The 24,773-nt window shown below is 37.3% G+C and overlaps 1 protein-coding gene and 1 pseudogene across 1 annotated transcript in view; one reads left to right on the plus strand and one right to left on the minus strand.

The window, feature by feature from the left end:
• Nucleotides 1-24,773, plus strand: part of CASP8AP2 (caspase 8 associated protein 2) — a 37,101-nt gene that overhangs the window by 8,518 nt on the left and 3,810 nt on the right. Inside the window, exons 2-8 of the mRNA XM_038554732.1 lie at nucleotides 2,310-2,392; nucleotides 5,444-5,512; nucleotides 9,217-9,317; nucleotides 10,067-10,141; nucleotides 11,085-11,200; nucleotides 16,131-18,349; nucleotides 19,708-22,831. Of these exons, the coding sequence (XP_038410660.1) occupies nucleotides 2,338-2,392; nucleotides 5,444-5,512; nucleotides 9,217-9,317; nucleotides 10,067-10,141; nucleotides 11,085-11,200; nucleotides 16,131-18,349; nucleotides 19,708-22,831 (5,759 nt within the window). The 5' untranslated portion in view covers nucleotides 2,310-2,337. The remainder of the gene's footprint in view (nucleotides 1-2,309; nucleotides 2,393-5,443; nucleotides 5,513-9,216; nucleotides 9,318-10,066; nucleotides 10,142-11,084; nucleotides 11,201-16,130; nucleotides 18,350-19,707; nucleotides 22,832-24,773) is intronic.
• LOC119874364 lies at nucleotides 11,949-12,174 on the minus strand (annotated as a pseudogene).

The following is a 24,773-nucleotide window of genomic DNA, read 5'->3' on the forward strand; positions in this document are numbered from 1 at the left end:
TCTTTTTTTTTTTTTTTTTTAATTTATGATAGTCACAGAGAGAGAGAGAGAGAGAGAGGCAGAGACACAGGCAGAGGGAGAAGCAGGCTCCATGCACCGGGAGCCTGACGTGGGATTCGATCCCGGGTCTCCAGGATCGCGCCCTGGGCCAAAGGCAGGCACCAAACTGCTGCGCCACCCAGGGATCCCCACTTCTTTACTTCTGTGCACTAGAAGATGCTCCACTTTTATCTTGTATATTTTCTGTGCCTCTCTTAAAATCAGCCACTTTTCCCAGGAGTCTTGGTCCATTTTAGTGGAGAATAGTATTAGAAGCCAAAATGTGGATACTAGGTGTGCTTACTGTCATCAAGGTGTTTTTTAGGCCCTCCCAGCTGGTAGAGCAAAAAAATATATGTGTATGTACTAATGCATGTATATACACATAACTGTAAATATTTCTATATGTAATCAATATCTGTATTAAATTAAATAGGAGTTCTTACTGATGATTTCAACTCTAATCCATTGCTACAGGGGTCATTCTAGCTTGTTCTCTTGTTTTTCTGTAACCTCCCACTTCAGTAGTGGAAAATATGGTTCCTGTCATCTATCATCCATTTATGTGAATTATTCATTTCCAGTATACATATAAAATAGTATAAGCCCCTTTATACTTTGCTTATAATAGTATAAGCAAAGTATTTTTTTTTTTTTTTTAAAGATTTTATTTATTCATTCATGAGAAAGAGAGAGGCAGACATAGGCAGAGGGAGAAGCAGGCTCCATGCACCGGGAGCCCGACGTGGAATTTGATCCCGGGTCTCCAGGATCGCACCCTGGGCCAAAGGCAGGCGCCAAACCGCTGCGCCACCCAGGGATCCCTAGTATAAGCAAAGTATTAACTGGAGGACAGTACTTATGCTAATTGCCTTTTTAATGTTAAACCATTGTTCCTTTTTAAAGATAAAGCTCACTTGTCTGTAGTGTGTTTTTATTTTTAAAGATTTTGTTTACTTATTTACTTGAGGTATCTAGTGAGCCAGGGGGAAGGGCAAAGGGAAAGGGAGGGAGAATCTCAAGCAGACTCCATGCTGAGCACAGACTGTGATGTGGGGCTTGATCTCACAACCCTGAAATCATGACCTGAGCTGAAATCAAGAGTCAGATGCCGACTGAGGCACCCCTTGTTTTTGTTTTTTGCTTAATATCTTGCTGGATGCATTCAGTAAATTTTAAAAAAAGATTTAGAGAGAGTTGAGTGAGAGAGCATGAGCTGGTGTGTGTGGGGCAGGAGCAGAGGGAGAGGGAGGGAGAATCTCAAGCAGACTCCACACTGAGTGGGAAGCCTGATGTGGTGTTCGATGTCATGACCATGAGATAATGACCTGAGCTGAAACCAAGAGTCAGATGCTTAACTGACTGTGCCACCCAGGTGCCCCTGACTAATTTTTTTTTTTTTAAATTTTATTTATTTATTCATGAGAGACACAGAGAGAGAGAGAGAGGCACAGACACAGGCAGAGGGAGAAGCAGGCTCCATTCCATGCAGGGAGCCTGACGTGGGACTCGATCCCGGGTCTCCAGGACCACACCCGGGACTCAAGGTGGTGCTAAGCCACTGAGCCACCCAGGCTGCCCCCCTGACTAATTTTTTAAGGCTGTTTTTATGCTTATAAAAAAAGATTGGCCTATAGTTTTCATGTCTTGTAATTTTCCAATTTTGTCCTATTTTTGCCCACTTTTGATGTCTACACTGTACTAACTTTATGAAATTATTTGTCTCTTAGACTTTTTCTCCCTTTCTGCTGTCTGGAATATATTATGTTTTATCTGTTCTTTGAAAGTATGGTAGAGTTCACTGTTTGTGTTTAGTAGTTTCTTTGTGAATAGATTAACTACTGTATCAAATTATCTAATCATCTTAAGTATGTCCATGTTTTCTGTTTCTTCTTGAGTCAATTCTGGCCAGTTACATTTTTCTTTTTCTCTTTCTCTTTCTTTTTTTTTTTTTTTTTTTTAAGATTTTATTTTTTTATTCATGAGAGAAACAGAAAGAGAGAGGCAGAGGGAGAAGGAGGCTCCATGCAGGGAGCCCAACACGGGACTTGATTCTGGGTCTCCAGGATCACCCCCTGGGCGGAAGGCGGCGCTAAACCGCTGAGCCACTGGGGCTGCCCAAAGCACTTTTTTTTGAAGTGATTGTAGAGAGTGAATTTATTCATTGTGTCCAGATTTGGAAGTTGCTTTTTAACTTAAAGCTAGGTTTATTCTCTGAATTGTGAAGTTGATTTTAACAGTGGAAAATCTTTATATATTTAATACCTTAGATGGCGACTGTCAAAAGGAAATAGGATCATGGCAGCAGATGATGACAATGGTGATGGAACAGGTTTATTTGATGTATTTCCTGGTAAGAGCTTATTTTAACTGTCTTTCTAAATTTCTTTAATTACAAAATAATTTATTCTCATTGAAAACACTGTCATCAACTTTCTTCTCACACATAAATGAATTAATACAACAAAGTGCCTGGCAAATAGGAAATGTTTAGTAAATGTGAACTTACTTTTTTTCTTTTTTTAAAGATTTTATTTATTTATTTGACAGAGAGCAAGAGAGCACAAGCTGGAGGAATGGCAGAGGGAGAGAGAGAAACAGGCTCCCTATTGAGCAGGGACCCTGATGCTGGGCTCGATCCTGGGATCCTGGGATCATGACCTGAGCTGAAGGCAGACACTTAACCCACTGAGCCACCCAGGCACCCCTAAATGTGAACTTTCTTATAATTGTATGCTTTCAGGCCTTTTAAATTTAATGAAATTAACAACTTTGCCAAAGTAGGTGGTAATGATATTGTCATATCCAAAGAAATACAAAATTGGTATTTGTTACTTGTAAGTTGCATACATCATGTATATACTTCTTAGTGTATTTCATAAGAAAAAGTTAGATTTTTAAAAATACAACAGCATAATTATCAATTTCAGTAAATTTAACATTGATAAAATACTTTTATTTAATCTGCTGTTTTTATTCCTATTTTATCAGCCCCAAATTATTCTTTATTATTGTGATTGGATTTTAATCTATCATTTTAATACTTTTAGTTTTTCTCATCACTTTTTTCTTTCTTTCTGATTTTCTTGCTTTCTTTCAAATGTTGAATGTATTTTAAAATTCTATTCTAATTTATATATTAGCTTTTTGGGATATACCTCTTTGCATTATTTTTTAGTGGTTGCTCGAGGGATTTATTATACTTCTTTAACATTTTGTAGTCTACATCCTTCTTTTCTACCTTTTCATCTAAGATGTAGAATCTTGTATGTATAGTTGTATTTAACTCATACATCCTTTTTTGTTAAAGATGTCATAAACCTCATGATACAAAGCTTGTAATTTTTACTTTAAACCATTCTATGTGTCTTTTAAAAATTAAGAGGAATTAAAAGAAATTAAGAAAAATTAGTCTTTTATATTTACTCATTTATCATTTCTAGTTCTTTTAATATCCTGTAGTATCCTTCTAGAATCATTTCCTCCCCATTCTCTCTTTTCTTCTGGGATTCCAGATATATAGTATGTGAGAACTTTTGACGTTATCCTATAGGGCACTAAGACTTTGTTTGTTTGTTTGTTTGTTTGTTTGATTTCGTTTTAAATCTTTTTCTCTTTGGTCTTCAGATAGGGTAATTTATATTGATCTGTCTACTGTCAAGCACATTCAGTGGATTTTTTTGAATTAGAAATTGTAGTTTTCAGTTTTGGAATTTTCATTCTTTTTATTTTTTTAAGCTTATATTATTTTTTTCTAGTAATCTCTGTACTCAGTGTGGGGCTCGAACTCATGACCCTGAGGTCAAGAGTTGTGCACTTCTCCAACTGTGCCAGCCAGGTACACCACATTCTTTGTTTTAATGGTTTCTGTTTCTTTGCCAAGATTTCCTATGCAGTAATTTTGGATTGCATTCTGGACACTGAATTCTCATGTTTTAGAGACATTGGATTATGCTAGAATTTTTTTTTTTTTAAGATTTTATTTATTTATTCATGAGAAACAGAGAGAGGAAGAGAGAGAGAGGGAGGCAGAGACACAGACATAGGCAGAGGGAGAAGCAGGCTCCGTGCAGGGAACCTGACGTGGGACTCCATCCCCGGGTCTCCAGGATACACCCCTCTACCCCACCCCCCCAACCCCCACCCCCTGCCCCTGCCCCAGGCCGAAGACGGTGCTAAACCACTGAGCCACCCGGGGTGCCCTGCTAGAATTGTTCTGAAGAGTGTTGTTTTTACTTGTAGCAAGGATTTAACTTGGCTGAATTTAGACTTCTCTCCTACCTATGGTGGATTGCAGCTGAAAACTCTGTTCAGATGCTTAACTAGCTGGACATTTTAGAGTTCTAACCTTTGCTTAATATAGTTTGGGGGTCACTTGGAGATTTGGGTACAATTTGGGAATACCCTCTCTGGCTCTCTGGATTTTCTTTCTTAGTTTCTAGTTGCTGTTTTCACTCCCAAATTTTTTCTCTCATTCTTTATTATGACTAGAGGCTTTCTTTTTTTTTTTTTTCTTTTTCTTTTTTTCTTTTCTTTTCCTTTTCTCTTCTTTCTTAAGATTTTATTTATTTATTCATGAGAGACACAGAAAGAGAGGCAGAGACACAGGCAGAGGGAGAAGCAGGCTTCCTGCAGGGAGCCCGATGAGGGACTCGATCCCAGGAATCCAAGATCACTCCCTGAGCCAAAGGAAGATGCCCAGCCACTGAGCCACCCAGGTGTCCCGAATAGAGGTTTCCATATGAGTTTTCTGTTTTCTTTGTCTATTGTGGCTTCTGTTAGGGCCAATCCTATAAAAATTTGTAATAAAAGGGGATAGGGAACGCATGTAAGACGGTTTGCTTTTTCAGGTGTTTTCTTCCTTCAATTTTTGACTGCTTTAGGGTGCTTTTTAGTTTTTTAGATCACCTTTTCTTTCCTCCTTCAAATTGAGGTAAAATTTACATATAAGTTTCTGTTAGTTTCAGGTGTAGGACATAATGATTAAATATTTGTATATAATGGGAACTAATCACTACAATAATAGTCTAGTGATAGAGCATTTGACTATATGTAATAGTTGGCTTGGAGTTTATGGTCAGCAAGAGGATTGATCTAATAGAACTACTCTATTATTGGAATTGGAGTTGTCTGAAAAGTTTGTTTTTGAAGGTGAATTTTTAAGCCTAAATCTTATGTACTGAGTCATAAATCTGTGTACTGAGATCTTTCTGTTTATAAGGATGTATAAAAACTTATAAACCAAAAAAAAAAAAACCAAACTTAGAAACAATTGTCTTTTTTGGTATAAACAATTGTCTTTTTTGGTGTAAGACTAATAAAGTCTCTATTTTCCTTCAGAGTAGGAATAGAAAAATTTTATTAAGTGCATAAAGTCAGTTTTAACTATGTGATTTTCTTGCAGCTTCTCCTCTTAAAAATAATGACGAAGGTTCTTTGGACATATATGCTGGGTTGGACAGTGCTGTTTCTGGTATGTAAATTCTAGTATATGTGCTGCCGAAGCGAGCACTGGTATGTAAATTCTAAAATAAATAGTTTAATATTCTTTGATCAGTCTGTTGGAAGTATTTATCTTGTTGTTACCAATTCTTGGAGTAATGCATCGTTACTCAACAATTTGGCCATTCTTTGAAAGGATTTTCTTTTTTTTTTAATAATAAATTTATTTTTTATTGGTGTTCAATTTGCCAACATACAGAATAACACCCAGTGCTCATCCCGTCAAGTGCCCCCCTCAGTGCCCGTCACCCATTCACCCCCACCCCCCGCCCTCCTTCCCTTCCACCACCCCTAGTTTGTTTCCCAGAGTTAGGAGTCTGAAAGGATTTTCTTGACCAAAGTTTGATAAGTAGAACAAATTAGCACTCAGGTTTGCTATTCATCTAGGTCTCAGATTTAAATGGACCTTGAGCAAATATATTTTGTACGATTGAAACACAGCTGGTGGTGATATATGTACATACATTATTAATACTGTCACTGTTTACATGATATTAGAACTTTTGAAAAGGGTAGTTGCTATAAATGTTTTCAAATGTATCAGTTAGAGTGGGCTATACAGAGAGACTAATGACCTATTCAAATTAGAAACCTTTTCCATAATTAAATCTCTCAAAACTTTGAGCAAATATGATCCTTATATCTGATTTGTTGGCACAAGCATTTTAGGTAAATTGGTTTTCCAAACAGTCAGTATAGATTTGGATGAAATGCAGGAGATAGAGAAATGTAGAGCCCTTTGTGTTGAAGTAAACACATCAAAAAACTTACTTGCGTATATTTTTTTCCCAGCTTTATTGAGATATAGTCGATATATAACATTGTATAAGTTTAAAATATATAAGTATAGATTATATACATTTATGTGTTGGAAAATGTTACCACTTTATCCTTAGCTAACACCTCCATCAATCATGTCACATAATTACCATCTCTTTTCTGTGGTGAGAACATTTAAGATCTCTTCTCTTAGCAACTTTTAAGTATGTAATACAGTATGATTGACTATAATCACTATGCTGTATTTTAGATTCCCAGAACTTAATCATCTTAAAGCTGAAAGTTTATACTCTTTGATCAACATCTCATCCTCCCTGACCTCCCACCCCAGCCCCTGGTAACCACCATTCTAGTCTGTGTTTCTATGTATTTGGCGTTTTTAGAGTTCACATAAAATTTGATATCATACAATATTTGTCTTTCTCTGACTTACTTCATTTAGCATAATGTTCTCAAAGTCCATCCATGTTGTTGCAAATGGCAGGATATCCTTCTTTCTCATGGCTGAATAATATCCAGTTGCATATATGTATATTTTGTGTCACTTTTAACCATCCATCTGTTAATGAACACTTAGGCTCTTTCCATATCATGGCTATAGTGAATAATGCTGCAGTGAACATGGTTGTGCAATCTCTTTGAGATACTGTTTTTATATTCTTTAAAAAAATACCAAGAGGTGGGATTGCTGATCATAACATAGTTCTATTTTTAAGCTTTTGAGGAACCTCCACAATGCTTTCCATAGTAGCTGCACCAGTTTACATTCCCGCCAACCATGCACAAGTGTTTCATTTTTTCCACAGCTTTGCCAACACTTGTTATCTCATGGTTGTTGTTCTTGTTTTTTTTAAGAGAAGGTCTCTGTGATAACAGCAACCTTTACTGAATGTTTACTTGCTAAGTGTGGCAGGTGCTTTTTATTTTTTATTTATTCATTTATTTTGTTGAAGTATAGTTGACGTATAGCATTATATTAGTTTTAAGTGTACAGCATAGTGATTTGACAATTATATACTTTATGTAGTGGTCGTCATGCTAAGTGTAGTTACCATTTGTCATCAATAAAGTCATAGTATTATTGCGTATATTCCCTCTGCTGTACCTTTTTATCTCTTGTCTTTTTGATAGTCATTCTAACAGGTAAAAGGCAATATCTCATTTTGATTTTGACTTGCATTTCCCTGGTAATTAGTCCTGTGGAGCACCTTTTCATCTTGTCAGCCATTTATTTGTCTTTGAAAAAAATGTCTCTTCAGTTTCTCTGCCCATTTTTCTTTTTTCTTTTTTTTTTAAATTTTTATTTATTTATGATAGTCAGAGAGAGAGAGAGAGAGAGAGAGGCAGAGACATAGGCAGAGGGAGAAGCAGGCTCCATGCACCGGGAGCCCGATGTGGGATTTGATCCCAGGTCTCCAGGATCACGCCCTGGGCCAAAGGCAGGCGCTAAACCACTGCGCCACCCAGGGATCCCTCTGCCCATTTTTCCATCAGATTTTTTAAATTTATTTCTTGCTCTTGAGTGGTATGAGTTCCTTTTTTTTTAAGGTTTTATTTATTTATTCATGAGAGACACAGAGAGAGAAAGGAAGAGACATAGGCAGGGATCCCTGGGTGGCGCAGCGGTTTGGCGCCTGCCTTTGGCCCAGGGCGCGATCCCGGAGACCCGGGATCGAATCCCACATCGGGCTCCCAGTGCATGGAGCCTGCTTCTCCCTCTGCCTGTGTCTCTGCCTCTCTCTCTCTCTGTAACTATCATAAATAAATAAAAATTAAAAAAAAAATTTTAAAGGAAGAGACACAGGCAGAGGGAGAAGCAGGCTCCATGCAGGGAGCCTGTTGTGGGACTCGATCCTGGGACTCTGGGATCATGCCCTGGGCTGAAGGCAGGTGCTAGACCGCTCAGCTACCCAGGCGTCCCTGGTGGTATGAGTTCTTTATATAGTTTGGATACTAACCCCGTGTTAGATATATACTTTCCAAATATTTTCTCCCATTCTGTGAGTTGCCTTTTCATTTTGTTGATGGCCTCCTTTGTTGTGCTGAAGCTAATTTCTATTAATTAATTAGGGTTTTTTTTTGTTTTTTTTTTTTTTTTGTTTTTTTTTTTAGAAAGAGAATGGCAGAGGGAGAGAGAGAGTCTTAAGCAGGCCCCCTGCCCAGTGTGGAGCCCAACATGGAGCCCAACGTGGGACTTGATCTCATGACCCTGAGATCATGACCTGACCCAAAATCAAGTGTTGGATGATTGACTGACTGAGCCACCTAGGCGCCCTGTGTTCTGAAGCTTTTAATTTGATGTCGTTCTACTTGTTTATTTTTGCTTTTATTTCCCTTGCTTTTGGTGTTGGATCCAGAAGTCTTGGCCTGGACTGATGATGTCTAGGAGCTTCCCCTTATATTTTTTTCCCTGAGAGTTTATGGTTTGGGGTCTCACATTTAAGTCTTTTAAATCCATTTTGAGTTGATTTTGATTTTTGTGTTTGGATTTAAGTTGGGGTTCAGTTTTCCCAGCACCATTTATTGAAAGAGCTTATCCATTCCCTATTGTATACTGTTGGCTCCTCTGTCGTAAATTAATTGACCACATATATTTCTGGGGTCTCTATTCTGTTTCATTGATATGTGTCTGTTTTTATGCCAATAGTAATCAAAACTGATTTTATTTTTGATTACTATAGTTTTGTATTATAGTTTGAAATTAGGAAATGTGATGCCTCCAGCTTTGGTCTTCTTTTTCAAGGTAGCTTTGTCTAATTGCTATTTTTGGTGGTTTCTTATGAATTTTAGGATTGTTGTTTCTATTTCTGTGAAAAAAAAGACGTTGGAATTTTGATAGGATTGAATCAGAAAGTACATATTTTAATTTAAGAGCTTTTTGTTTATTTGTTTTAGACAATACTTCCAAATCGTGTATACCATCCCGAAATTGTTTGGATTTATATGAGGAAATCCTGACTGAAGAAGGAACTGCAAAGGAAGCAACATACAATGATGTACGGTTTGCCATAATTAAGGACAATTATTTAACCTTTTATGGCTTCTGAGGTTCATCCATTAGCTTACTATTAAACATTCTGTTTAAGAAATAGCTCGTAGTCTAAAAGAATATTTAAGTCAGTTTCTGCCTTCAGATCTGCTTTAAAAAAATCTTTTCTGAATGCTTGTCTAAATTTAGTTACAATTTGACTTGATTAAATTTGTGTCTGAGTATATAAAACCTCAACAGGCAATCAGTATGATAAAACATTTTATCTTTTCATGATTTGTACTAAGTTATAAAATGTCTCAAGACTTAATTCAGACAAATTTCTTTCTACCTTATTTGGATTTTAAGATCTGGAGATTAAATGTGAAACTAAACAAAATAAGTTTTTGGTTGGGACAATTTTTAAAGACTAGTAATTTTACTAAATATCTTTTAGTAGAAATAGACCTTGTCTACCCTTCATAGTGGGTTGATTTTCTAAATTTTAAAATATTTTAGGGGATCCCTGGGTGGCGCAGCGGTTTGGCGCCTGCCTTTGGCCCAGGGCGCGATCCTGGAGACCCGGGATCGAATCCCACGTCGGGCTCCCGGTGCATGGAGCCTGCTTCTCCCTCTGCCTGTGTCTCTGCCTCTCTCTCTCTCTCTCTCTGTGTGACTATCATAAATAAATAAAAATTAAAAAAAAAATTAAAATGTCATTTAGGCTAAGAAAGTAATTTAGAACAATGCTTAAGTTAATTTTTTTATATCTTACAGTTGCAAGTAGAATATGGTAAATGTCAACTGCAAATGAAAGAGCTAATGAAAAAGTTTAAGGAAATACAAACACAGGTAGGATTATAATGAACATTTTTACCTTTTTAAAATTTCTCCTCCAGTCAATGGAAGGGAAACATTATGAGGCCCTGGGGCCTTTTGCCTTAGTTTTAAATCAAAATGTAATAAATTGTTTTTGTTAGAAATTAAGATGCTAAAGTGTTAGTAGTTTAAAAGGAAACTCTCATTAGTGTTACATGAAACATGCATTATTTCCTGTGTCCAGGAAATTGATAGCAGAAAGTGGATTGATTTGTTAAATGACATTGACATAAAGATCTGTTAGACTAGTTAACAGTTAAATAATAGAAAATTAGTGAAGGTGATATCAGGTGGTTTAAAAGAGAATGGGTTGAGGAGCAAAGATTTAGAATGGCTGTTGGGGGAAAATGGTTATGTCTTCACAATTTTTGCAAGAATGACTCTTTTTGTGAGCATGCTGTAGAATACAGGAAGGTCATGTCTTGTTCTGATTTTTTTCTTTTTGGTAGTGCTGTTTCTCTTCATTTCCATTTCCCCTAAAGAACAAGTTAATCCTAATAAATTCATTCTTTATTCATCTGAGAATTAGTACATTGTTGCAAATTAAACATTAGTTGTTAAATATAATAAAGTTTGTCTTTATTTTCAATTTTCAAGATAATGACCCAAGCAAAACTTTTTTCTTGTCTTTTTACTGAATGTTATATTGCCTATTCATTTTGATCCCTGTTTTAAGTAGTTTCACTTGAACTGGCCTTTCTCTGGTGCCAGTCATCTTTGAATCTCTGCTGCATAATGAGCATAATCATACTTCTCATGTACTTCTCTTTTTTGAGAATTACACAGGGAAAAAAATGTGATGCCTGGCATGTAGTTAGAGCATTCAGTAATCATTAGCTGTATTCTATATGTAGAAGTTTAATAATCCTGTGGACATATTTATATATGTACTTTAAATATATTTTATGCTGTTTAGAATTTCAGCTTAAAAAATGAAAACCAGTCTCTTAAGAAGAATATTTCAGCACTTATCAAAACCGCTAGAGTGGAAATAAATCGCAAGGATGAAGAAATAAGTAATCTTCACCAAAGGTACAATTGAAGAGTGTGGATCTGTTTATAAATCACATGTGTATTGATATGTGGAATATAGTAAACTTTTGGTGGAAAGATAGGAAAATCATGCATTTTATTAAGAATTTAAGGTTTTACTGTAAGTGACTAATATTCTTTTTCTCTTTAAAATTTTGATTGGGTGCAGTATTCTCCAGAGAATTTCATCTCCTTCCCTTCCACAGTCAGACCTTCAAAGACCTTCTCAACTTGCTGTCTTCATTTTCCTTTTCTACTCACTCTAGACTCCATTTTATGCTGATTTCTACCTGTTGGTATACTGAACCAGTTGTCATTTTGGTCAGTGGTGACTGTTGTTACATCCATCAGTTTTGAGTTCTAATTTTAACTTGCCCTCACACACTATTTGACATAATTGACCTTCTTTTCTTGAAATAGTCTCCCACATTGGCTTTCCTGATTCTTCGTTTTCTTCCTAACTTCAATTTTATTCTTTCATACTTGGCTAGATTGGAATTCTTCAAAGCTCAAACCTGTGTTTTTTCCTTTCTCTATCAGTATTTTCGTGTAAAGTCATCTCATTCATAGATCAATTCTATTTATAACTACTTCACATCTCTATAGAATATTCAAAATTACCTCATCCAAAATGGAATTTATGATCAAACCTCTTCCATGTTTCCTAGGTCAGTGGATTCCCCCTCATTAATTCAGCTGGTGCAAGCCAGAGACCTAGGGGTAGAATGACCATGTAATTTATTGCCCACACCAGGACCCTTTTAAGAGTAGAAGTGGGTGCTATTAATAATTGCATGAGATTACTTGGCAAACTGGGACATACAGTCTCCATGCCTAGAAGTCATCATGGGCACTTACCTCTTTAATCACCCCTCAGATCTAAATTCATTATCATGTCCTGTTGATTTTTCAATTAGCAATAATCGTGCCTCTGATAAACCTCATTGGCTATGATACTGCCACTGCGCAAAGTTTGTCCTATTGATTTTTATGTCTTTAGAATCACTCAAATTACTCATTTCTCTCCATTTTTACCATCATTGTTATTACCAACTCTTATTAGGCAGCATTGTTTCTGCTGGTCTCTCTACATCCATTCTTGCTCTTTCCAGCCTCTGGTTTATCTGTTCTTAGTATGAAAGCCACAGACAGGATACCTTTTGTTTTTTCATTTTTAAAATTTTATTTTCTTTTCTTTTTTAGGGAAGGAGAAAGGGAGAGGGAGGATTGAAGGGGAGGTGTGGGGGGGAGAGAGAGAGAGAACGAACCTTCAGTAGGTCTCCTGCTGAGTGTGGAGCCCTCCATGAGGCTCAGTCTCACAACTTTGAGATCAAGACCTGCGCTGAAATTAGGAGTCAGATGCTTAACTGACTAAGCCACTCAGGAGCCCCCAGATGGACACTTTTTAAAGTACAAGTCTGGACATCTTGCTATCATAGAATTACTCCACTCTTCACAATATTGTCCTAAATTGCTTCTCAGGTCTTGCCTTCAGTGTTTACCTTTGTCCTGGGTGTCATAGCTCTGGTATGTCTCTGGCATTCTTTTGGTTCCTTGGATGTACCATGAGCTCTGCCTTTGCATGGACTGGAAACATCCATTCCCTGGAAGGCTCCTCCGTCTGCTAAAAATCACTTCATTCTCAGGTCTCAGGATAAACTTCCTTTTCACAGGGGTATTAGTCTGTTATCCCGCAATAGGTCAGATTTTTCTTTTGTAGCTTCATGTACATTTTGAGTTTTTAAAATTGTTAATGGGATTACTTGTTTAGTATCTTTCTTATCTCCATATTACCTCTTGTGTTACAAGCTCTGTGGACTAGAACTATCTTTTAGTATCTATCTTTTCACTAAATTGTAAGCTTCATGGAGCAAGGACCATGTCTTTGTATCTTTAACATTTTTATCAAGCACTTGGCTCAGAGCCTGGCACATGGCAGATAGTCAATAAATGTTTGACAGGTGAGAGAAGATAATCTTGTATGTGTACTATACGGCATCATAAGGCACTTTAGGCCTGTTGAAAATGAAGGTGGCTTTATCTGTTTACTAACCTAAATCCCATCAGTGCAACTAGTATAAGATTACTTCCTGAAATATTGGGGAAATTTTATACAAATTTGAATCTTTTATAGGAGGGATGTGATACTTGAATAGGGTGGAAAGAGAAACTGGGTGAATAAATGAGAGTTATGTCATTAGATTGATTGATGTGTTTTTACATTATCTAGTAAATATTCTGCCAAATAATTTCACTTTTTAATTGTGACCTGTATCTGGTATTCTAATGGTAAGTGTTTATCATGTTGAAACCATGTTTTTAATAGAAAAAACATAATGTAAGGTGAAATTTAAGAGTGTAAATTCTGGGAAGTGTGTTAGGTGAAGGTTCATTTTAATAGAAAACTTTACTTTAAAAAGTTTATTTAAGTAATCTCTGCACCCAACAGGGGCTCAAACTCATGACCCTGAGATCAAGAGTTGTATGCTCTTCTGAGCTAGCCAGATACCCCTTAATATAAAGCTTTGGATAGCATTTTACCTAGTAAGGAGCTATGCTAAATATATATTACAAGCCCTGTAGACTAGAACTGTCTTTTAGGAGCTTACAGTGTAATAGTTTATAGGTTTGATAAGTATGACGTACATTACGTGTATGTCCTTTGTTGAATATGAGTTCTCTGTTGGGTAAATTTATCATGAACATCAGCCATTCTGTGACTTGTTTTCACTCTTTATTGTGTCTTTTAAAAAATATTTAAATTCAAAAAATAAAATAAAATAAAAAATATTTAAATTCAATTTGCCAACATTAAGTATAACACGCAGGGCTCATCTCATCAGGTGCCCTCTGTAGTGCCCATCACCTAGTTACCCCATTCCCCCCCTTTATTGTGTCTTGTGAGGATTAGAAGTTTTTATTAATAGTGATGTTCAGTTCATCAGATTTTTTCTTTTATAGTTAATAGTTTTTATATTCATGTTTCCCCAGTTGTCTTGAAGTTATCTCCTAATTGTTTTTTTTTTTTTTTAATATTTTTTTTTCAATTTTTATTTATTTATGATAGTCACAGAGAGAGAGAGAGAGAGAGAGAGAGGCAGAGACACAGGCCGAGGGAGAAGCAGGCTCCATGCACCGAGAGCCCGATGTGGGATTCGATCCCGGGTCCCCAGGATCACGCCCTGGGCCAAAGGCAGGCGCCAAACCGCTGCGCCACCCAGGGATCCCCTAATTGTTTTTTTGAGTCAAGATCTGTATTAGTTTCCTGAGGCTGCCATAACATTCTACCATAAACTAGATAGCTTAATAAATATGTTATTTAAATTTATTGTTTCATAGTTCTAGAACCTAGAAGTCCAAGATCAAGGTGTTAGCAAGATTGATTCCTTCTGGGGACTCTGTGGTGGAAGGATCTGTTCCAGGCCTCTCTCTTTGGCTTGTAAATGGTTACTTTCTTCCTGTACCTCTTCCTTTTGTGCTCCTTGTACACATATCTCTAGTGTATATTTCCCTTTTTTATAGGGATACTAATTATAGTGGATTAGGGCCCGCCTTAGTGACCTCTCTAACTTGATTGCCTCTGTAAAGATCTTGTCCTCAAGTAAAGTCATACTGAGATATTGGGAGTTAGGACTTCAACATATGAATTTGAGTTGGGAGGCACAATTTAACTCATAACAAGATCCATATGAAGCCTGTTTATTGTTTTAGGTTGTAGGTTTCCCATATCCTCTTTTGTTTTTATAAAAATCTCTCCTTATTCCTGAGTCTTTTAAGCTTTGGTGTTCTCTATACATTTAGTACTGAGTAGGAATAGATTTATAGAGATTTGAGATGCCTGAGTGGCTCAGTGGTGGAGCATCTGCTTTCTGCTTAGGTCATGAACCCAGAGTCCTGGAATTGAGTCTCCCCTGCAGGGAGCCTCTTCTCGCTCTGCCTATGTCTCTCTCTCTCTCTCTGTATCTCTCATGAATAAATAAATAAAATCTTTTATAAAAAAAGGGACGTCTGAGTGGCTCAGCAGTTGAGCGTCTGCCTTCGGCTCAGGGTGTGATCCCAGGATCCAGGATCGAGTCCCACATCGGCGTCCTTGCAGGGAGCCTGCTTCTTCCTCTGCCTGTGTCTCTGCCTCTCTCTCTGTGTCTCTCGTTAAATAAATAAATAAATAAATAAATAAATAAATAAATAAATAAATGTAAAAAAATTATGGAGATTCAGGAAAGTTAAGGAATTCAGGAAGATGGACTTAAAAGTATTACAAAGAACTAAAATGAGTTATTTACATTTTATTATTAGGAAAACTGCCAGTTTTCTGAAACACTAATATAAAACCTTTTAGGCTTTTGTTGTTGGTAAAAGATAAATATATGCCATTCCCCTAAGAAAGAATCATATACTACGCAAAAATAAAGAAAAATAAAGAATAATATGGAGTTATGTGCCACTTTAAGATGACTATTTATGCTTTGGTTTACTGTGGGATTGTATGTGAAACAAAACCTAGGGTAGAGAGCTACATAGAAACCTATGATTGTGTTGTTGGCAGTTTTTTACCTTTTCTTCTGTTTCAGTTGTACTAGAGTGAGTATGGGCAAGAAAACAGTGTCATTTGTTCTAAAAGAAATGAATCTGTGGTGAGTTTGTGAGTTGTCTGCCTGTGTTAAGGGAAGTCTGGAAGACGTTGGTAAATGCTGAGATAGAATGGAGAGGTCCTCCAGGCTTTGAGCAAAGCAAATGAAAGAGTTCCCTGTTTTGAAAACGGGCCCATTTAGTTAGAAGCTGGTAAGTATCACTCACGTCTTTATATAAATAAAATCAGTTTTGCCAGGATGTGAGCCCTGAATTTTAAAGTGTTTTGCATGTGATTAAAATTTAGATTATTAAAAAGCAATTAACTTTGGTTTTTGTTGTAATTTCTATTTCTCAATAGATTATCTGAATTCTCACATTTTCGAAATAATCACAAAACTATAAGGACACCAGATATAGTTAAAACAAAAGATCTTAAATCCAGATCTCCCCATTTGGACGACTGTTCAAAGACTGATCTCAGAGTGAAAAGTGATGTTTCCAAAGATGTACATCATAGCACTTCACTGCCAAATCCCGAAAAGGAAGGAAAATCACATTGTGAAAAAAAGAGCACTTTGTATTTGTCTCCATCTGTTGAAAAACACTGCACCAATGGCATTTGGTCACGTTCCCATTATCAGGTTGGTGAGAGTATCTCAAATGAGGATAGTAGAAGAGGGAGAAAAGATATTAGACATAGCCAATATAGCAGAGGAACGGATAGAATACGGAAAGACTTAAATACTGGTTGTGGTGATGGTGACTCGAGGAACATAGAGGGTAGTCAAAGGCTACAAGGACGTTCTGAGAAATATGGTAAAGGTGAACCAAAGGCTGAAAGCAAAAATTCAAAGTTTAAAAGTAACACAGATTTGGATTATAAAAATGAACGCATTAGCTCTTCTTGGGAGAAAGAGACCTTTAGAGAAAGGTCACACGCCCGAGTGGAATCTCAAAGTGACAAAAAACTAGAAAGACAAAGTGAAAGATCACAAAATATAAATAGAAAAGAACTTAAGTCGCAAGACAAAGAAGAAAGAAAAGCTGATCAAAAACCGAAATCCGTAGTAAAAGACCAGGATCATTGGAGAAGATCTGAACGAGCGTCAGTTCCTCATTCCAAGAATGAACTAAAATCTTCTTATAATTCAAGTAAATACCACCCGGACGAGAGAAGGGGGAGGGAGGATTGTAAAAGAGATAGAGGTGTAAGTAATCATAGTTTTCAAGAAGGAAGATGTCCTTCCTTTCTTTCATCCAGTAGAACTCATAAACACGTTGACTCCAAGGAAGTTGATGGTTTACACCAATGGGAAAATACACCTTTAAAAGCAGAACGGCATAGAACTGAAGAGAAGAGGAAAAGAGAACGAGAAAGCAAAGAAGAAAGTAGGCATATGAGAAGTGAAAAAAGAACACCTACAGAACATTTGCAGAAGACTAACAAAGAAACTAAGAAAACCACTACTGATTTAAAGAGACAGAATGAGCCAAAGAACGATAAAGGTGAAGTCTCTAACAGTGATACTTCCGAAGGAGCAGATAATAAGGAGCTTGCAATTAAAGCTGACAATGGTCCAAATGAAGCAAAAAATAAAGACTTAAAGTTGAGTTTTATGGAAAAATTGAACTTAACACTTTCTCCTGCTAAAAAGCAGCCTGTTTCTCCAGATAACCACCATAAAATAACCAATATCCCCAAATCCAGTGGCATATGTGATTTAGAGTGCTTGGTGCAGGCGACAACAGTGACATGTGTTTCCTCTGTCAGTGAACATACCACAGAGGAAACCGAATCAAAGTTGTCAGAACCAAAGGATGTTCTTGCAGTTACATCTGAACCCAGTACCAGTAATCCAGAAAGGAAAATGGAAGAAGAAAATAGTTTGTTAGTTAAATCTAATGTTGAGAATACTATGGATTGTGATGTGCCCATTTGTGGTACAGAGACTTCCTTCTCAGCACCTGTGGAAATGGAACAAACAGAATCCCTGTTTCCATCATCAAAAGAAATGGAACAAACTATTAACGGTACCAGCGCAGCAGTTCCTGTAGTAATGGACATATTACAAACAAATGTTTCTCAAAACTTTGGCTTGGAATTGGATAAAAAAAAAAATGATTTAAGTTCCTCTACTGTTTCTGAAGGTATGGGAATAAAGGAGGCTTTTTCAACAGAAGTAGCTGAATCCACTGATAGCAGTTTGCAGCCTTCAGTTGAAGAAACTGGTATTTTGCCAGTAGTCCTTTCAGAAGATGGTAACTGCAAACTTGAGCCTTCTCTTGTAGATACACCACTGGTTGAAAATAAGTCTTACCATTTGGAGCCTTGCTCACCTAAGGAGACACTAGAATCCTCACTTCAGCAGACTGAGTTAATGGACAACAGGATGGAAATCAGTGAAACAAACTCAGTATATAATGATGATGAGAATTCAGTTCTGAGCATTGATCTTAATCACCTGAGGCCTATTCCAGAAGCCATCAGTCCTCTGAATAGTCCAGTGAGACCTGTAGCAAAAGTTCTTAGATTGGAAAGCCCATCTCAAGTTCCATTATGTAATAACAGTCATAAAGGTAATAGTTTATATTATGTTCTATAACTCTTTGTGAGAATTCAGAATATTATAAGAAAGAAGAGTTAGTGCTTTTTCTTTTTTGATAATATAATTAACATACTATTTAGACCCCATTGTTAATTAGAAATGTACATTGAGCCTTTAAATTTAGATAATTCTTATTTTTACAAAAAAGGGAGTGCTAGGACAGATTGTTACTAATACTCTTTACTTGCTTTCAGGTATGTTTTTGTTCAAAAGCCATCATCAGATGATGTAGAGTAGGTAATGCTGCTAACATGAAGTAAAGATACCTGAAGAGTTGGTTGATGGTTTTTCCGATGACCATATACCATCACTGAGCACCAACTGAGACCAGTAAAGACATATGACATGATTAAATATTAGGCATTAACATTTTATTGAGGAAAAAAAATTTAAATAATGAAAAAAATATATGACATGATTAAGTATTAGGCATTAATTGTTTACTAAAAAAAGCTATTAAAATAATGAATTGGGGGGACACCTGGGTGGCTCAGTGGTTGAGTGTGTCTGTCTGCCTTTGGCTCAGGGTATGATCTCGGAGTTCTGGGATCGAGTCCTGCATCGGGCTTCCTGCATGGTGCCTGCTTCTCCCTCTGCCTATGTCTCTGTGTCTCTCATAAGTAAATAAATAAATAAAATCTTTAAAAAAAATGAATTGGGGGTGCCTGGGTGGCTCTGTTGGTTAAGCATCTGACTCTTGATCTCAGGGTTGTGATTTCAAGCCCTGCATTGAGCTCCAGGCTTAGGTATAGAGGTGTGGAGCATATTTTCTTTTTTACTTATTTATTTTTTATTTTTTTATTTTTTATTTTTTTATTTTTTTTAATTTTTATTTATTTATGATAGTCACAGAGAGAGAGAGAGAAAGGCAGAGACACAGGCAGAGGGAGAAGCAGGCTCCATGCACCGGGAGCCTGACGTGGGATTCGATCCCGGGTCTCCAGGATCGCGCCCTGGGCCAAAGGCAGGCGCTAAACCACTGCGCCACCCAGGGATCCCAGCTTATTTATTTTTTAAAAGATTTTATTTATTCATTTGATAGAGTGTGTGTAAATGAGTAGGGGCAGAGGCAGAGGGAGAGGGAGTAGCAGACTTCCCACTGAGCAGGGAGTCCAACGGCCAGGCTCTATCCCAGGACCTAGAGATCATGACCTGAGCCAAAGGCAAACACCCAATTATCTGAGCCACTCAGGCGCCCTGGAGCCTACTTCAAAAACAAAAAAAGAAAAGAATTGCCTCAGTATTTTAAGTTTTTGTTAAATTTAGTATGAAAATGTCAAATGACTAAGGCTCTAGTCATGTGACTATAATATATTTTCTCTTCCACAGATATATTCCCAAATTCAGCTCAGTCTACCTCCAAGAGCAAGTCTGATCTCAATAAGGAAAATCAAAAGCCAGTTTGCAAATCTGACAAATTTATAGATGCAGACTCTCATAAGAATTCATCTTTAGATGAATTAGAAGAAGGAGAAATTGTAAGCGATAGTGAAAAACCTAAACCACAAAAAAGTTTTGAAAAAAGTGCCAAACCTAGGACTTCAACTGAGGTGCAGAACACAAAAACTAGCCCAGGAAGTAGGAAAAGTACTATGCATTTGGGTAGAGACAATAGGAAAACATCTATAAAAATCCATCAGACCAAAAGCAAATGGAATAAAAGACGAAGTGAATCTAGCAGATCTTCAAAAACAGAGAAGAAAGAGAAGACAATGAGTACCTCCAGCCTGGAAAAAATAGTTCCGATTATTGCTGCACCCTCTTCTGTACGAGAGATTATGCACATGTTGCGAATGATAAGAAAACATGTAAGGAAAAATTATATGAAATTCAAGGTAAAATTTTCATTAATACAGTTTCATAGAATCATCGAGTCAGCAGTTTTGAGTTTTACATCACTAATTAAACACCTTGACTTATCCAAAATCTCAAAATCTGTGACTACTTTACAGAATAGTCTTTGTGATGTTATAGAATCTAAACTTAAGCAAGTTAAAAAGAACGGCATTGTGGATCGTTTGTTTGAACAGCAGCTGCCAGATATGAAAAAGAAATTGTGGAAATTTGTAGATGAACAGCTGGATTACTTGTTTGCAAAGCTTAAGAAAATCTTAGTAAAGTTTTGTGATTCCATAAACTTTGGCAGTGACAGTGATGAAGGAAAACGTGAAAAGATAAATAAAGAGAAAGCACAATATTCTAATTGTCAGAAGGGGAATGTGGACTATGCCAGCAAAGAAATGCTGAAAGAGAAATCTCTCAAATCAGAAGTTTCTGTTAATTGTAAGTCTTCACTAGGATGTAAAAAATCTGAGGAAAAACATCAAGACCAAAATAATTTCAATATTAACACAGTAAAGCGTGACATTAAAAAAAGTTTTAACACTTGCTTTGATAACATTAAGAACTCTCAATCTGAAGAACACTCCTTGGAACCAAACTGTCCCAACACCCCAAAGCCAGGGAAAATTGAAGGCAGCACCATAGAGGATGCACAAACATCCCAGCACGCAGCTTTGAAGCCAGAACGCAGTTTCGAGATTCTGACTGAACAGCAAGCCTCTAGCCTTACTTTTAATTTAGTGAGTGATGCACAGATGGGTGAAATATTTAAAAGTTTGTTACAGGGTTCTGATCTTTTGGATAACAGTGTTAATTGTAATGAAAAAAGTGAGTGGGAGTTAAAGACCCCAGAAAAACAGCTGCTGGAGAGTCTTAAGTGTGAATCTATACCAGCCTGTACAACCGACGAGCTCGTTTCAGGGGTGGTTTCTCCGTGTCCTAAAATGATTAGTGATGATAACTGGTCATTATTATCATCTGAGAAAGGCCCTTCTCTGTCATCAGGGCTTTCAATGCCAGTTCATCCTGATGTACTAGATGAAAGTTGTATGTTTGAAGTGTCCACTAACATAGCTTTGAGTAAAGATAATGTATGTAGTTCAGAAAAGAGCAAGCCCTGCATTTCCTCCATACTTCTTGAAGATCTAGCAGTCTCTTTAACAGTGCCGTCACCTCTGAAGTCAGATGGTCATCTTAGTTTCTTAAAGCCTGAAGTTTTGTCTAGTTCAACTCCCGAAGAAGTTATTAGTGCCCATTTTAGTGAAGATGCCTTACTTGAGGAAGAAGATGCATCTGAACAAGATATTCATTTAGCCCTGGAGTCTGATAATTCAAGCAGCAAATCAAGTTGTTCTTCATCATGGACAAGTCGGTCTGTGGCTCCAGGCTTTCAGTACCACCCCAACCTGCCCATGCATGCTGTCATTATGGAAAAGTCCAACGATCATTTCATTGTGAAAATACGGCGTGCAGCACCATCTACCTCCCCTAGTCTTAAACAGAATATGGTGGCCGATGAATCATTGACATCTTTACCCAGAGTGGAAAAGGAATCTGATAAAGAGGCAGAGAAAGAATATGTTTCATGTCAGAATGGAGTTTTTAAATCTGTGGAGGAAGTAAATTCCAACAGCAATGTTCATAGTAGTAAATCAGCTCAAGAAGAACAGGACTGTATGATACAAACACAGGTTCCCGATATATATGAATTTCTTAAAGATGCTTCTGGCAAAGTGGGCGATAGTAATGAAGTGACTGATGAATGTTTCAAGTTGCATCAAGTGTGGGAACCAAAAGTACCTGAAAGCATTGAAGAATTGCCTCCAATGGAAGAAATTTCACATTCTGTCGAGGATCACCTTCCAAACACATATATAGACCTCACAAAAGATCCAGTCACTGAGACCAAAAACTTGGGGGAATTCATAGAAGTAACAGTTTTAAATATTGATCAGTTGGGATGCTCTGAGGGCAATTTAGATCAGAGTGCTCAAATATTAGATAATATGCAGCCTGATACCGTGGATGCTTTTATTGATTTGACACAAGATGTTTCAAGTGAAAGTAAAAATGAAAGTAACTGTCCTGCTTTAGCTGTTGAACGCTCAGAGTGTCAGGTAATATGTGTAGAAGGAGATAATTGTAAAGAAGAAAAGGTGCAAGTGGCAGACAGGCCTTTGGAATGCATTGTTGAAGAAGCCTATATTGATTTGACCTCAGAACCTCCCAGTTCATGTGAAGTTAAAAAGGATGATTTAAAGTCAGAGCTGGCATCAAATTCTGATGGTTCAATGTTGCCTGGAGCTTTGGATAATGCTCCTAAAAAGAGAAAAAACCTTTCTGACCTAAATCATTCTCATAAAAAACAGAGAAAAGAGACAGACTTAACCAGTAGGGAAAAGACCAAGAAAATTACCCAAGATTCTGGTGAGAATGATGAAGCTCACCGAAAGAAAGCCAGTAAGAAAAAGGCCCCTGCAGTGACTAAAGACCCCTCATCATCAAGCCCAGGGATTAAGGATCCATCAGCAGCATCTTCCACGTCTCCCATAAGCCTATCTGCAAAGAATGTTATTAAAAAGAAGGGAGAGATTATCGTTTTATGGACAAGGTAAGAATCTTGAGACTTTTAAATCAGGAAATTTTGAGGGGCCAGATACCTGTTTTGTCATGTCATCATAGTTTTATCCTATTCTTTTTTTTTTTTTTTTAAAGACTTTTTTTTTTTTTTATTTATGATAGTCACAGAGAGAGAGAGAGAGAGGCAGAGACATAGGCAGAGGGAGAAGCAGGCTCCATGCACCGGGAGCCTGATGTGGGATTCGATCCCGGGTTTCCAGGATCGCGCCCTGGGCCAAAGGCAGGCGCCAAACTGCTGTGCCACCCAGGGATCCCTATCCTATTCTAAAATAAGGCAAATGATGACTTCAAAAGTGGCCCAAGTTGGTAGAAGATGCACTCTAGAGTACAGTCTAACTGCAGTATAGAATGATCTAGAGCAGTGGCTCTTAACTAGGTATGTGCATTAGCACTATGAACATAATTTTTCACTGTTTTTTTGTTTGTTTGTTGTTGTTTTAAATAAGCTTCACACCCAGCATGGAGGTCAGTGCAGGGCTTGAACTCACGACCATGAGATCAAGACCTGAGCTGAGATCAAGAGTCGGATGTTTACCTAACTGAGCCACCTGGGCGCTCCTGTTTTTTGTTTTTGGTTTTTTTTTTAATTTCACTTTTTCAGTCAAAAATTCTTTTTGATTTGTAAGGAACTGATATAACCACACTTTATTTTTTATTGTTTTTAAAGATTGTATCTGTTTATTTGAGAGAGAACACAAGTGCAGGGAAGAGCAGAGAGGAGGACAGGCAGACTGCACTGAGCACAGAGCCTGACGCTGGGCTTGATTCCATGACCCTGAGACCATGACCCTGAGACCATAACCCGAGCCGAAATTAAGCCAAACGCTCAACCAACTGGATCACTAGGTGCCCCAGCATAACCACATTTTAGAGAGGAAGAATAACAGGTGGTAAAACAGGGCAGAAAGTGTGAGCATTTGTAATTTGAGTTTTCCTCTAAATTAAGACTTTTAAAAAAAGTTTCATCAGTAGGTTGCACTTTTGTTTTTTTTTTTTTAAAGATTTTATTTAAAAAAAAAAGATTTTATTTATTCATGAGAGACACACAGAGAGAGAGAGAGAGAAGGAGAGCGAGAGAGGGGCAGAGACACAGGCAGAGGGAGAAGCAGGCTCCATGTAGGGAGCCTGACGTGGGACTCGATCCTGAGTCTCCAGGATCACACCCTGGGCTGAAGGCGGCGCTAAACTGCTGAGCCACTTGGGCTGCCCAGGTTGCACTTTTGATTTTTATGTGGACTTTTTAAGAAATGTAGATTTAAAGATCCAATTTCACACATAAATGTAACCGCAGTTGTAAACCACTGGACTAGAACTACACTGCTCCCCAGATTTAGAGTACATAATGAGGGAAGCTTAATCATATTGAAATTGGTGACCAGTTTTATTATTTATTTTTATTAATTTATTCTATTTAATTTTATCATATTTTATTTTTTTAATAAATTAAAGAGATTTGTTTATTTTAACCAAAAGCACTAGCTACCACAGAATATCGCCAGCCTCTAGAGTGTGATTTGGGGGCATGCACATTTGAGGTATAGTCGGTATTGAGAAGCACCTGGAGTGCCTAGCTCCCTACCCCACTGAGAGCCCCACATCCTCTCTCCCTGGTCACAGCTCAAGTCTCCAGACACTGACCTTTTGTTTTTGCTCTTAACTTCGGGTCCTGGATGTGCTCAGAGGTCTGGGGCATCTCTGTAGCAACCTCCTGGTGACCAGTTTTAATACCACAGTCTTCCATGCCTTCACCCCTGGGGATTTACAGATGGCAGAATAGAATCTCAGAGATTATAATAACACACACTGGTTCAGACCATGTAGAGAATCAGAGGTCTGAGAAGGAGAACATCTGGATTCTGTTTATTTATTTATTTATTTATTTATTTATTTTTAAGATTTTATTTATTTATTCA

Source organism: Canis lupus, chromosome 12 (assembly GCF_011100685.1).
Source record: "Canis lupus familiaris isolate Mischka breed German Shepherd chromosome 12, alternate assembly UU_Cfam_GSD_1.0, whole genome shotgun sequence".
Taxonomy (NCBI): domain Eukaryota; kingdom Metazoa; phylum Chordata; class Mammalia; order Carnivora; family Canidae; genus Canis; species Canis lupus.